This window comes from Bison bison, unplaced genomic scaffold (genome assembly GCF_000754665.1).
Source record: "Bison bison bison isolate TAMUID 2011002044 unplaced genomic scaffold, Bison_UMD1.0 scf7180017864139, whole genome shotgun sequence".
Classification (NCBI taxonomy): domain Eukaryota; kingdom Metazoa; phylum Chordata; class Mammalia; order Artiodactyla; family Bovidae; genus Bison; species Bison bison.
Window position 1 is genome coordinate 3,655,770 of NW_011494711.1, and position 15,751 is coordinate 3,671,520.

A 15,751-nucleotide genomic window follows, 5' to 3' on the forward strand; every position below is an offset into this window, starting at 1 on the left:
AATGTTGAAGCTGAAACTCCAGTACTTTGGCCACCTGATGCAAAGAACTGACTCATCTGAAAAGACCCTGATGCTGGGAAAGATTGAAGGTGGGAGGAGAAGGGGATGACAGAGGATGAGATGATTGGATGGCATCACAGACTTAATGGGAATGCTTTTGGATAAACTCCAGATTTTGGTGATGGACATGGAGGCCTGGCATGCTGCAGTCATGGGGTCACAAAGGGTCAGACACGACTGAGCGACTGAACTGAACTGTCAAATATTAGGTCACATCCTTTTTCAGCCAACTCTAAGACATTATTCAAATTATTTAACTGAAATTCCCGTACCAAAAATTACAATAATTTTGCCAAAAAGAGAGTTTAAAAACATATCAACCATAAGCATTTATAAGTAGATTTGACCATAGATTGAATTTTTTCTCTACCAATGAATGTCATAACAAAGGATTGGTTTTAAATGTTCCTTCTCAACTTGAATATGGCCAAATATTTGCAGCTTTCTACTGTACTTTCTTGAAACACTTCAGAACTATTTGACTTGACTCTTCCAGAAAATATATATGTTTCTCTTTATTGTATCATCAGTACTCTGCATGTATGGATTCAGAATATAACAAGTCCATACAGTCAGCTCTAGAATTTTATGACACTACCATGTATCAGCATAAAATAAGCATTTGAAATATTATTTTAGGCTTGCATACACTTCTCAGGGAATTTAAATCACATATATGTGATAGATAAGATTTTTTCTATTTTTACCTTTCCCCTGTTATCAGAAAAAAATAGTGGTTTTGGTCTATGCCATTTTTCCTTCTTATGTTTATGTTTGTTATGTAATGGTACTGTGTCTCAATTTAGTACCATTCCATTATTTGTTATTAAAGGATTTTGTTCATGTTTTCTCTCTGCTAACTATAACCCTCTGTAGTCATTGAAGTCACAGGGTGGTTTGTTTTTAACAAATTTCTTTTGTTTCAAAATATTAGGCATGGTATATAAATTCATAATGAGACGTGTTTTTAACAGCAGTTTTGTAAACAACTGAAAAGCTGTAGCAGTTATTTGTTTGTTTGGGCCACCCTACAGGGCCTGCGGGATCTTAGTTTCTCGATCAGAAATCAAACCTGGGCCCACAGCAGTAAAAGTGTAGAATCCTAGCTATTGGACCACCAGGGAATTTGCCCATGGCAGTTTTAAGTACGCCCCTTACCAGTTATGTTCATTACATAGTTTCTCAGTTCTGGATAGATCATTTAAAGTGGATTCAGTTACACTTCAGTAAATATGGATAGAAATTCCTTTTTTACCTAAAGAGAATTTAAGGAATTTCTTAAAATTTACATTTTTATATTTGATGTGCTTAGTCACTCAGTCATGTCTGACTCTTTGTGACTCCATGAACAGTAGCCCACCAGGCTCCTCTGTCCATGGGATTTTCCAGGCAAGAATACTGGAGTGGGTTGCCATTTCCTTCTCCATTATATTTGATGGACATATGCAAAAGAATTGAATCCTCATACATTTGGTTTCTTTTAATCTATGTGTCTGTAACACTTGTGCTTTCTGCTTAATTGTTAGTGGACTTGGTCAGGAGAACATACGTGTCTTTAAGAGTAACAGGACTGATTCAGAACCATGTTTTTACTTGGCAGAGAGTATCATCTGTTTCACAGCTGGGAAATTCACAGCAAATAAAGGGTTTGATCAGAAATAGAAACCTGATACCCATGACCCTTGTGTCACAAGTTCCTTAGTTCTTAAACAACAACCTTGAACATGAGAGCCACTGACAGAAAATTTTCTTACTTTTATGTTGTTAATAACCCAATTAATGTTTTTCAAGTCATAGTTGCTGTGTCCTGAATGTAATCTAATTATTATTTTTGGTACCGTACTAAATGGACTTAAAGGGAAACAAATAGAATTGTGTGTCCTAGGTACTAGTAAGAACTAAAACTGAAGACTTCATTTAGTTAATTATTAAATAAAAGTATGTTGTCTTAATTGAAAACCTATTCTCAAAGAATAGAAGTAGGACAGAGAAAGGAAAGACAGATGTGCTAAATAAAAGAAGTGCATAACCAAGGAAAATTATTTTTAATACATAATTATTTAAGATCTAACATATGCAAAGCATTATGTTAAGTGTTTGGAAGTTGCAGAATTTTAGAAGACAATAATCCTTACCTTCAGGGAGCTTATAACAAGCAAATATTATATTATTTAAATAAATAGATGATAAAGTTTTCAGTCATTTGAAACTGCAGTATTTGTTCTTTTGAGATACTATTCTTAAATCCCAACCTTAAGAAAATATATTTCACATCTAAAAGTAGCATTGCTTGTTCAGACTCGAAGGGCAATTTATGTTTAATCTTGGGTTAGACTAATGCATGGTTGCAGTGTCTTTTCCCATTCTTTCTGAAAATGGTATAAAATGTTTGCAAGCATGAAAGTTTTTTAAAAAGGAAAACTATGTTTTAACACCAGCTGAGGTACTCACAAGGACTTATTTTTTAAGTTAGAGTCACTTCCAAAGGTGAGAAATAGATTTAGACTTCAGAAGTTTAAAAGATTTTAGTTTGACTGCTAAAGGAAATCATACTGAAATTTCAATTATAACTATTTAGCTTGGGTTTCAGAAGTTTAAATGGATCTTTATTCTGTTTTATCATCAAATTTCATTTGTTCCTCATTCCCCACCCCTTTCACCCTCTCACTTCCTGTCTCACCTCTCATCTTCACCCCGGTTAGTATCCCCACAGTTTTGCAGTTTACTCATTAGTTACATTAGAGGATGTGAATAGTCCTGGATTATACTGTCGGCTTTTGTGGATCGGAAGATTTGTCCTCACAGTAGGTCCAGTGGTTTTTTGTCAACCTTACCTGGTTGCTTGCTACTATCTAGAAGGATTAAAATACGGTCTCCTCCTCCATGTAACCCCAGATCCAGCTTTTAAAACAAACAGACATTGCATATAATCAGCATTGTTTCAACAAGTTATATATTAAAACTTTTATAATAGACCTACCTGGTAGATGATGACGTGCCAAATAATCATTTTGACTTTTAGATGATTTTTACTATCACATTAGATGTTCTTCATTAAGCTGCAAAAACTTGGTCTAGGCTAGTATTTTAAAATATTCGTGGCCTCCCAAGGATCACTTTAGCCTACTTTTAGAAAAACACTGAATTAAAAGTTAGAAGATTATTTTTTCAAAGGGTAGCAGATACAAGCACAAAAATCATGTGTTTATACTCGGTTGTAGGGTGGTCATCTAGAAAATCCAGATTGTGTTTCTATTCGGTGTTTCTTTTTATTAGTTTATCAATGAAACAACAGTAAAAAGTTGACTGCTGCTGCTGCTAAGTTGCTTCAGTCATGTCCGACTCTGTGCAACCCCGTAGACGGCAGCCTACCAGGCTCCTCTGTCCTTGGGATTCTCCAGGCAAGAACACTGGAGTGGGTTGCCATTTCCTTCTCCAATGCGTGAAAGTGAAGTCGCTCAGTCGTGTCTGGCTCTCCGTGATTCCATGGACTGTAGCCTAGGCTCTTCCGTCCATGGGAGTTTCTAGGCAAGAGTATTGGAGTGGGTTGCCATTGCGTTCTCCGAAAAAGTTGACAGATACTTTTAAAGATTTCACACATACTCAAGAATGTTTTCTCTGGGCCCAAGTTTAAGAAACAGTGATGTAAAGCTTTATCAATATACCAGTGTAAAATCTAGTGGAGGTACCTAGAGTATGTTTGTGTTGGATCGCTGTCAGATTATGAGAGGGAAAGGTGATAAGGGATCAGGCTAGCAGAGCACCTTGTAGGAACCACATGACTGAAAGGTAAAGAACAAAAGGAGGAATGCCTGCGATTTTTGAGAACAGACTAAGGGTGGTGACAGATATTCTATGAAAAGCTACATGGATCCATCTGAGGCATAGAAGCTGACTGATAAGGCAGGTAGAAAGACAGCCAGAAAGGTTAGAGGCTTTAGTGAAAAACAGACTGTCAGTTATATGCTCAAAATATTTAGAAATGCAAGTGTGTTACTAATGTACAGAATGACAATTCGCGTGTGTAAAAGGGGAAATTCTATAATATGTGTACCTATTAGAATGTGTTACCCAGGGAGATTTGCAAAACCTCTTACTTAGGGAAAGGAACATTTCCTGCCTTTTGCCTTCATAAAACAATCAGATTGTAGTTACTTTTTAAAAAAATTTATTTATTTTTAATTGAAGGCTAATTGCTTTACAGTATTGAATTGGTTTCTGCCAAACATCAGCATGAATCAGTCATAGGTTTACCCATGTTCCTTCCCACCTGCCTCCCCATCTCACCCTTCTAGGTTGTTACTGAGCCCTGGTTTGAGTTCCCTGAGTCATACAACAAATTCCCATTGGCTGTCTGTTTTACATATGGTAATATATGTTTCCGTGTTACTCTCTGCATACCTCCCATCCTCTCCTTCCCCTGCCAGCTGTGTCCATGAGGCTGTTCTCAGTGTCTGTGTTCTCCACTGCTGCTCTGAAAATAGGTTCATCAGTACCGTCTTTGTAGATTCCATATATGTGGGTTAGTATACGATAATTGTTTTTCTCTTTCTGACTTACTTCACTCTGTATAATAGGCTCTAGGTTCATCCACCTCATTAGGACTGACTCATTTTATGGCTGAATAATATTCCATTGTATATATGTACCACAGCTTTTTTATCCATTCATCTGTTGATGGACATCTAAGTTGCTTCCATGTTCTAGCTATTATAAATAGAGCTGCAATGAACATTGGGTTACATGTGTCTTTCCTCAGGATATATGCCTTGTAATGGGATTGCTGGGTCATATGGTGGTTTTACTCCTAGTTTTTTAAGATATCTCTGTGTTCTGCATAGTAACTGTGTCAATTTGCAGATTGTCAGTTACTTTTAAACTGACAGGACTTGGACGTGTTGGATAGGGTAGATTTATGACCAGCATGAAATTTACTTTTAAGCTAGCAACTTTTGAGAGCAACTAGTAGAAAGAACTTGACCCTAAGCAAGAGAAACAGATATGGTTTCTTTTTTCATACATTCCCACTTCTTTATGTCACTACAATGCATCACTGACTCGATGGACGTGAGTCTCAGTGAACTCCAGGAGTTGGTGATGGACAGGGAGGCCTGGCGTGCTGCGATTCATGGGCCCACAAAGAGTCGGACACTACTGATCTGATCTGATATGAACCCTTCCAAAGCTGGGCCCCCATCCTATGTCTCGTTCCTAAAGAGGTATCTTCACACTATAAGTGTGACATTTTCCTGGTGTATTTTAATGCTTACCTCTTGATAACTTAAAGTCAGTGTAAGAAATAAATTTCTTATGGAAGTATTTCTGTAACTTATGAAAGGAAAAATAATTAGTGGAGAAGGTGCTTTCCTTTTGATCAGTACTATGACTGTGCCATTAAAACCATACTACATTTCTGACCACTTTTACTCATCTTAACAAAATGAAAGAGGTCAATTAGGGAGGGTGTTCTGTATGTGTTCCAATTCTGTGTCATGATTGCTATTTTTGTCTGAAGAATGTTTAATGCTCTAGAAAATTCCAAATGAGAAACATAAGCAATTTTCAAGCACAAAACACCTTATAGTGTTTAAAAACAACAACAAACTAGATGTTAAGAATGAATCTAACATGCTGAGTTTGAGGCAAAGGGGAAGAAGAAAAAAATGAATTTACTATTTTAAGCATATCCAAATTTTTGAATTAAGTTTTACCACCAGTGGATTTCAACCAGTAGCACAATCAGGAATGAGAATTTTTGTATCAAAGCCAGCATGAGTTTTTAAGAAGTTGGACAACACTTGACCATTAATTTGAGTCATTTCAATGATGTCTTGGTTGAGATTTTATACATTTTCTATGGTGAAAAGGATGGAGTTCTTGAACAAATTAATGGTTTCAACAAGTCAGGGCAGTAAGTAGACATGTCCCTCCCCAGACCAGGAAATTTTATTAGCATCCCTTTTTGATATCTACATAAATGATCATCTTTTCATAAGAACAACTAGAATACCTCTAATTGGCAACATTTTGTTAGTTAATAACTACTAACCAAAACTAATTTTTTTGCTAAAAGAATACAATTTGTTCTTTCAAGTAATTTATATATATATTTTTTCTGATAAGTAAGATTTTATGATTTTCTGACTTAAAAGATTTTGAAAAATGAAAAAATTCTCATTATCCTCATTTCTGTCTGAATTTTTAAATAGCTGCTAAAAGTGTATCCTGTTTGGTTTTATTCCTCACTTAAAATTCAGTGCAATGGATTTCTCACCTTTTCATCACAACATAAACCTAAGCTCTGGACAAACATCATGCTGCATTTGAGAGTAGAGTATACTAACACCCGATTACAAGTCTGCTTCTTCTGAATTGGTACACTGGTTTATATACAGAAGACTTAAATAGATGTATTTGGGCTTAAGGTTTTCCTTCCTGCCTTTGTATGTAATAAACTATTTTTAATCTCTCCCAAGGTTCTCATACAGCTGGAAATTAATGAACACTTCACATTTTCATTTGATTTTGAAGATTTTAAATTTAGAATTTGTTATTATTTTTTATTTAAAAATAGAATACTTGCAATGAATTCAACATGTGCAAAGAAAGACATTTGATTTTGTTGGTAATTCAGTAAGATAACTAATATGTACTTCAAAAATACAGGTAATAGTGAAATTTTAGAATGAGCACTATCATAGGCCCATCTTCGAAAAATAAAATTGCTGTCTGTCTAAGAACTGTTTCTCCATAACAGTCCAATCCTAATTTTAATGATAACATTGTGTAACAGAAATGAAGGCCTATCTAAAGTTTTGTCCATCTCTGGGGCTTAATTCCTTCATAGAAAATAAGCTGTACTTAGCACAACTTGTTATGTCTAATTTACCATCATATATATAATTTCTCATTTGTGATTATGCTAAATGGAAAACTTTGGTGGGGATTTCTAGTTAAGTAACATTAGTTGAAGGTCCTATCTAAACTCCTTTAGGTCATATTGATTAAGTTAGCTAATTTACATTTAAAGGTTGACTTAAATTAGTTGAGAATTCTTTATATGTATCTTTTCTTCCCAACTACATTGTAAGACTTTATAGCAGGGACCTTCTTTTAAATTTATTTTTTTTCTCTGTTCAGCACTTTTCATTGTAGATAGTAAATGCTTGCTGATGGAGTGAAATAGCTGGGAGAAAGGAAAGAAAACAATAAAGAAAAGTAGAGTAAAATGGCTCTGGTAGTAGATGCATTCTGATATGATTTAATGTTTTGTGGCTCTAATAATATACTGACTTCTATGGAGATAGCTTTGTGTCCTCTAAATAAGTTTATCAGTGATGTACTTAAATATCAGTGAGTGAAAGTTTGTTTACATTGCTTTGGAGAAAAGTGTTTCTTATTATAACTTGATAACTTTTTTTAAAGTAATTTTTTAAATAAAAGTTTTAAATGTCTTATTTTTATTTGGCATTTAGTAACTTAACACAGTTGGTAACAGCATAATTGATTACATCTGAGGATGCATTGTATCTTTAATTTTCTAACATATCTCATTTCTAGCCCACGTTTTTATAGATAGTACTTTAGGCATCTATTGGCTTAACATGTGGTTTAAGTCTGAATAAATGGAGGAATCCTCAAATTAGAGCTGTGTTATACAGTAAAAACTACAAATGGTAACTTCTTAAGCATGTAATATTAGAAGGTATAAGCTGCTTTGGCTGAAGGGTGTATCATTTTTACCCTGTTCTTTGCTGCTGATGTATAATATATACTGTGATTTGAAATTACTTTTCATCTTAATTGTGGAGTAACTTCAGATTGTATTCTACTTGTTAAAAGTACTTTAAAACATGCATATTTCTAAAATTAATGTCCTTTGCCAGTGTCAGGGGGCATCACGGAAGAGCAGTTTCAGACTCATCAACAGCAGTTAGTTCAAATGCAAAGGCAGCAGCTTGCTCAGCTTCAGCAGAAACAGCAATCTCAGCATTCCTCGCAACAGACACATCCAAAAGCACAGGTAAAGCTGTCTTTGAATCATGGTTATGTCTGTTCTTTCATAATTATGTCATTTTAAAAAAATTTTAGTGAAGTCAAGCAGATAACCTTGTTATTGCTACTCTTGATTTTGAAGATAAAACCTGTGTCTTTTTCAGTTAATTTAACTAATTTTAAGTAACTAGTTTTTGTTTCATGAGAGGAACACTAGAGCCAAATATAGTATTTTTAATTTAGGAAAGAAATTGCTACATATTTTTGGAAAGTTCACTAAGAATTCATCAGTTCAGTTCAGTTCAGTCACTTAGTTGTGTCCGACTCTTTGCGACCCCATGAATCACAGCACGCCAGGCCTCCCTGTCCATCACCAACTCCCAGAGTTTACTCAGACTCACGTCCATCGAGTTGGTAATGCCATCCAGCCATATCATCCTCTGTCGTCCCCTTCTCCTCCTGCCCCCAATCCCTCCCAGCATCAGAGTCTTTTCCAATGAGTCAACTCTTCACATGAGGTGGCCAAAGTACTGGAGTTTCAGCTTTAGCATCATTCCTTCCAAGTTTTCCTTAGGCACCATTAAATGATTGACAGTAGAGCCAAGACCGTATAAATAAATACCTAATAATAGCGTAATTGCTAGAAGAAAGAAGCCCTGCCAGCACCTTGAGATGAGGCAGTGAGACTCATTTTGGACTTCTGGCCTCCAGAACTGTATGAGAATAAATTTCTGTTGTTTAACCCTCTAAAAAGCTGTTACTAACCCTGAACTAGTTTTATACAGAATCAAAAGGAACATGACCATTAAACTTGCCTTTGTTTGCCCTTTATGAATCTCAGGTAATTTCAGCCTACTGAAAAGTTAGGCTAAGATACATTTTTACATTGGGACAAAAATGGCTGTCAGTCATCTTTGTCATTTCATTTTGCCCACAGTATCTAGATTGTCAAGTATTTTTAAAAATTTTATTTATTTTAAATGAAACAAAGATGAATATTTTTAATGATGAAAGGTACAATTCACAAAGAAGATAGACATCATAAACCATTAGACACTTTAGCAACAAAGATATGTGAAGCAAATATCAGAAGAGATATAAGGGGAAAAAATACATAATCATAGATTGTCAAGTATTTTTAAAGGTGTTAACACTTGGAAAAATGAATAGGGCTTAAAGATTTGGATTGTTTATTACCCTAGCTGTTTCTTACAAATAGTTGCTTCCCAGTTTAAGAAATAATAAAAAAGTAACTTTCTTATTTCACGGATGAAAATAGTCTGTGAAGTCCTAGATCTCTTAACATTTGGATTGTTTATTTGGATTGTTTATTACCCTAGCTGTTTCTCATAAATAGTTGCTTCCCAGTTTAAGAAATAATAATAAAGTAACTTTCTTATTTCACAGATGAAAATAGTCTGTGAAGTCCTAGATCTCTTAACATAAACACTTGTTAACTGTTCAGAATGAAAAAGGCAACAGCCTCTTGGGTTTTCTCACTTCTTTAAGTGTTTGTGCACTCACATCTAAAAGTTAGAGTTTAACTCTGTTTCTCTTATAGGGCTCAAGCACCTCTGACTGTATGTCTAAAACACTTGACTCAGCCAGCGCCCATTTTGCTGCATCTGCAGTGGTCAGTGCACCTGTTCCAAGTCGCAGTGAGGTAGCCAAGGAACAGAACACTGGCCACAGCAACATAAACGGTGTTGTCCAGCCTTCAGGTAAGCCTGTTGTTTCAAGTGATACTTACTAGCTCAGAGTTGCAACTCAGTGATTTGAGATATGATTTTTGATTTTTAAATCCAGAGGGGAAACATTGTACAAGAAATCAGTTAGGACTCCATCATAATTTCTATGGCTATGTGTGGTGGAATAGTTCGATGTTTCTAAAAGTCACATCAAGCCTGCTCCCTGGGTCCTCCCATGCCCAGTTGATACCTACCTGTGTAACAGTTCACCCTGCCTAGTTTTATCTACATACTGTCATTTGCCTCACATCTTAGCAGTCACATCAAGCCAATTGCTAACCATCATTGTTGAATCAATCGTGCATTTATAAAAAGGAGAATTATGTTAATAGTCCAGATGATCTGTCAGTAAGTTGGAAATTGGATTTACCTTCCCAGTCTTACACACTCACAGGCCTGCTTTCTGTGACTCCTCCTTGTGAAATACAGTATTGCTGTGACACTATTTCCACTTCATACTACCCTGAGTCCTCAAAGATTTGTTCTTCCTATCAGCCTTTAACTTCTGCTCAGACCCTAGGGTTTTTCACTTGCTGTTCCATATACCTGTGATTGTGATTCCCCTTCCTTACTGGTGTTCTTCCTTGTATAAATTCTAATGGAAGTCCAGTTTTCATCTCCACCTGCCCTCAGTCTCCAGAAGACCTCTCTGTCCTGTTACACAGTGTCCATATATGAAGGCAGCAGAATACTTTGCAAAACCGTTTTATGCAGGCTAGTAGGAAGAGGGTATCTTTGGGATTGTAGAGGTGAATATGTTGTAGTTATCGATTAGAAACTCTCTTCAGAGATTTAATTAGATTACAAATGTTTGCATTTCTTTTTATTTTTAAATTCCTAATTTTTTAGAGTTTAATTAATGTCTCATGAGTTGAACAGTTTTTTTCTTCTTCTCCTTCAGGAACCTCTAAAACATTATACTCCACCAATATGGCTTTATCATCCAGCCCAGGGATTTCAGCTGTACAACTTGTAAGGACAGTTGGCCACACCACTACAAACCACTTAATCCCAGCATTGTGCACAAGCAGTCCTCAAACACTTCCCATGAACAATTCCTGCCTGACAAATGCAGTGCACCTCAATAACGTCAGTGTTGTTTCTCCAGTCAATGTGCATATCAATACACGGACTTCAGCACCATCGCCAACAGCCTTAAAACTTGCCACAGTTGCTGCCAGTATGGACAGAGTGCCAAAGGTTACTCCTAGCAGTGCCATCAGCAGCATAGCCAGGTGTGTGTGTGTGTGTGCGTGTGTGCGTGTGTGTGTGTGTGTATTTCAGATATCATTCTGTCTCTTTCTGCTGGCTCAGATCCTGTGGGAGGAAAAGACTTTTCCTTTTTTTTATTTTACTGCTCAAGCCATAGATATCTTGTCAACTGATTGACTTGCTTTTTAACAGATATTGAATATCTGCTTAGTCTAAAGCTGTGTGACTTAGATCATTTGTTTAAGGTCCCTAGTAGAATGTTTAAATGCCAATCAGAACTGCTATTTAAAAAAAAGGGGAAGGATAGTCCACATCAACTTGGGAACCATCAAACTGAAAAAATACATCACCTTCAGTTATTCTTAGATTTCTTCTTTATACTTTAGGCAGTCTGGCAGGCTAGAGTTATTGTTAGTTTTCAGAGCTTTAGTTTTCAAATCAAATTTGTATTTTTTTAACATTATACCCAAAGGGAAAGTAAATTATTCTGTGTATATTTTAGAACTGAGAATATCCTGGAATTAACTAAATCTATGATAATGTATTTCAGATTGCTTTTTTCTTTCTATGACACTAATACATGCAAACAGTGAATCAAAAAATTTGATCTGCATAGATTAATAACTACATGACCATAAACCTGTAAAATTAAACTGTAGTGGAAAGTAATTTAAGTAATATTGTGCTCCTCATTATTATTACTTATGAGCATCATATGCTTTGTCTATTGTAAAAAGCTTGAATTGTCCTGTGCTATATGTTTCATAAGTAATTTATCATTGACTGCTACTGAAATACTGTTAAGTTGCTATTTTTCCTAAGTAAATAATTATAATCAAGTTCATAGGATTTCTTAACTAAAGAAAACTTTTCCTCATTCCTGTATGGAAATTGTAAAAATGGGAGATGTTCTTGTGCAGTATGTTTAGTTGTAATTATATAAAACGCATCTGTAACTACTAAATGAGAAACATCATATTCTAGAGAGTATTAATGTTTATTTTACTCTTTGCCTTATTATAGAGAGAACCATGAACCAGAAAGATTGGGTTTAAATGGAATAGCAGAGACAACAGTAGCTATGGAAGTGACATAACCTAAAACATGTGGCTTTGACCTGTGCTGATGGTGTGCAGTCATTCATATTCCAGCTGAATGCAAAAGGCGAAACTCTGTGGATCACAGAGCATAACAATGGACCTAAATGGACTATAGTATATCGGATGTTAAATCGATATATGATGTATATTTTGTAAAATTGGGAAAATCACTACCTTGTAAAATAGTTTATTTGTATCATCAATATTATTTCTGTTACTTGAATAGTAGATATTCATCATCATGCTTTTGCACTTGAATTTGCAACTGAATGGATTTTAAAAAATAATTCTTTAATGGGATCATGAGCATGAAATGGGATCCTGCATCACTTGTTTTAACTATTTATTTTGCCATGTTTACATTTTGTATCTTGTAAAAATAAATCCAACTTTGTGTCTAAAAAGTTAAAGATTCATAGCTAGGAAATGAAATTCTTGTAATTTTTTTCTAAAGGAACTGTAAAGTTTTCACTTGGTTCATTTTGTTTCACAATTTGACTAGATGGACTTTTTGGTAAATACTTTAGTGGCATTTCACTGTCAAATATGAAGTTCAAGGCAAAATAGTATTTTCTATTACTGTGCAGGGGAAAGGGATGGATCGATACATGCAAATTTAATGTAGTGACTCACTTTTCCATATATTTTGAATGTATATTTCTATTTATAATACCAGTTTATAAAAAATGATTACACAGAAAAAAAGGACTAGGAAAAATTATGCATCTAGTACATTTAAACTGTGCAGGTATGAAAAATTTTCAAGGATTACATTTTATCCGAAGACTGCATATTTTAACTGGCTTTAAAACTGTAACACACCACATAAAGGATATTTTACCAGGTATGTATTGCATTATATCATTGCAATAATTATTGGAAGTCTAGATATCGAGCCATCCCAGGTGTTGGGAGGGGGGGAGGGTTGTGGCAAGATTGTCTTTTCAATTTTGGAGAGATTTCCTGTGGCTACAAGGCAAGTAACGGGTTGGAAAAAGTCTGACTGTAAGCGTTGGACACCTTCATAGTGTAGTGTTTTAGTGACTTTTTTTATACGGTTCTTGTATATTAGATACGTGTAGTGGTGTTTCAGAATGTTTGTTTATGCACTAGTTCAGACAACTTTCCCTGTTACTTGTTCTTGATAAGTGAAAACTGCAGGGAAATAAAAATACATATCAAACATGGACATGCTGCATATGTGTTTATTTCACAATGTGCACTCAGTGTAAGTGAAAATTTAAGGGAGATGATAGCACTTAACAGCACTTTGCATTTTCACAGTGCTTTCCAAGCATTAATGAAAAGAACTATAAGAAGCTCATCTGTGGCCACTATTGGGTTTCAGATAATCCAATATAAACTACCTTTGATAGGGAAAAGTTCTTAAAATATTTTACAGAATGTAAGTAATTTGCAGTGTAACATTCAATGAAATCTCATAAGTGAGCCTCATTTTATAAATAAAAGTTTAGATTATATTGCAAGGGGGTTTTGTCAAGTAAGTACTGGGAAATATTTTTAATGAATATGATTAAAACCATTTCAAACTACATAATTTTATACTTTACATTTTTTATATCTGCAGTCCTAAAGGTTGTAAATTGATATGTCAGTTGAATTAATGGCCAAGATTTCTGCTGAGAGTGGTTTTTATTCAGGTCCTAAATATGTAAAGCAATTTATAGTCAAAACCATAGGAAAAAGTAAATTTAATTTCTTCGTTGGTTGTGACCTGATAGGATCCATGCTCATTTCTGCCATACTACCTCTGGAGTTACTCATTGCTGATGATATAAAGAAAATAATTTTGATTTGATATGTAGTTTGACTGTATTCATTCTGCTTTTAGTTGGATGTATCTCCTTGCTATTAACTCAAAACAACTTTAGTGCCGATTTCAGAAAAAAGTTTTATTTCCATTTCACAAAAGTAAAGCATGAAACGAAGTTGCCTTGTGATACACATGTTATAAATAATATAAAACAAAAAACTGTCTACAGTTTCTGGAGATGTGGTGGATTCAGAATTCATCAAAAGCTGATAAGTTTTGTTTTTTAAGTAAAATAGAAAAATAGGCCTTATTTTCATGGGGTTGTAGCTGTTTCACAGGTATCATTTCCGTTACTTACACATACATTTTTCCAATGCTTTTCAAAACTTAAGTGACAGATACTTGTTTTTACATTATCAAGTTGAAGCTTAGTTTGTTTATTTTTATTTTTTTGACTGCGCTAGGTCTTCATTGCAGCATGCAGACTTAGCCCCATGGTATGCGGGATCTTAGTTCCCCAACAAGGGATCAGACCTATGTGCCCTGCATTGGAAGGCAGATTCTCAATCATTGAACCACCAGGGAAGTCCCAAGAATAGTTTATTTTTACACAGGCCCTCCACTGGGCAATTCCACCATTTCTTGGTTTTTGTGATTAAACTAATAGTTCAGTAAGCTTATAAAGTCCTTGGAATATGTTTTCTGATGGGATGGGTAATAGGTTGGTTGGTTGTTGGGTGATTTTTTAAACAAAGTGGGTAACTCATGTGCTGGGATATCTTGTAATTAAGTATAGGTAAAAATAGTTACAAACTGCTTTTTTCTGCTTTCCTAGAGTACCCTTCCTTCCCTGGTAATTCAAAATCATCATTATGATTAATTAGATAAATTATTATGATATAGCTCTAAGTATATTTGAAGATATGTTGCATATATTTCTTTTGCAAAAGCCCAAGGGAAAAATTAAGATATCTAGAAGGCACATCTTTAAAATACGTATAGTACACACACCATTCTGTTTTTTTTTTTTTAATGTTGACTAGAGTAATTGTAACTGTGCTTAGTAGTTTTTTTTGTTTTTGTTTTTGTTTTTAATTGCAGGATTGTTTTCTTGGGGGGCAGGGGGAAGAGTAGTAAGGAGAAATAGTATTTCAGAAATGTCTCCCTTGTATGTACTACTGTATTTGAGTTGAATGATGCTATATTTAGAACAAATTTTATTGGCTGGTAATGCACCTTTGACTGCTGCTGCTGCTGCTAAGTTGCTTCAGTCATGTCCGACTCTGTGCGACCCCATAGACGGCAGCCCATCAGGCTCCACTGTCCCTAGGATTCTCCAGGCAAGAACACTGCAGTGGGTTGCCATTTCCTTTCCAGTGCATGAAAGTGAAAGTGAAGTCGCCCAGTCGTGTCCGACTCTTAGTGACCCCATGGACTGCAGCCTACCAGGCTCCTCCGTCCATGGGATTTTTCCAGGCAAGAGTACTGGAGTGGGGTGCTATTACCTTTGACTGAGTTGCCCCTTAATCAACTTGGCAAACATACATTTCAAAAGGTTAAGGGTAGTAATTCTGAATATTTTGTTCTGTTAAACAGATGTTTTTCATGATTAACCACAACATAATAACAGCAAACATTATGGAGCATGACAGTTCTCTCTCAGTGACTTTCATTTAGTCCTAACAGTTGTGTGAAGTACTATTATTTTACCCATTTTACAGATCAGGAAAATGACATTTAGAGAAGTTAACTTGCCTTATGTCACACAGCTGATAAGTTACTAAGCCAGGAATTAGACTTCGGTATAGTCACCACACTTTTAACATTGGCCTCCTATCTTTAAGAAGGATGTACCCTTCAGA

At 35.3% G+C, this 15,751-nt stretch overlaps 1 protein-coding gene across 2 annotated transcripts in view; it reads left to right on the plus strand.

Annotated features, from left to right (window-relative positions):
• The window catches only part of EPC2 (enhancer of polycomb homolog 2 (Drosophila)), a 129,278-nt gene extending 115,429 nt beyond the window's left edge, over positions 1-13,849 (plus strand). For both annotated transcript variants that reach the window (XM_010839955.1, XM_010839956.1), the window contains exons 11-14: positions 7,947-8,083; positions 9,617-9,776; positions 10,705-11,038; positions 12,039-13,849. In XM_010839955.1, the coding sequence (XP_010838257.1) occupies positions 7,947-8,083; positions 9,617-9,776; positions 10,705-11,038; positions 12,039-12,111 (704 nt within the window). In that variant the 3' untranslated portion in view covers positions 12,112-13,849. The remainder of the gene's footprint in view (positions 1-7,946; positions 8,084-9,616; positions 9,777-10,704; positions 11,039-12,038) is intronic.
• The last annotated feature ends 1,902 nt before the right edge of the window (positions 13,850-15,751 follow it).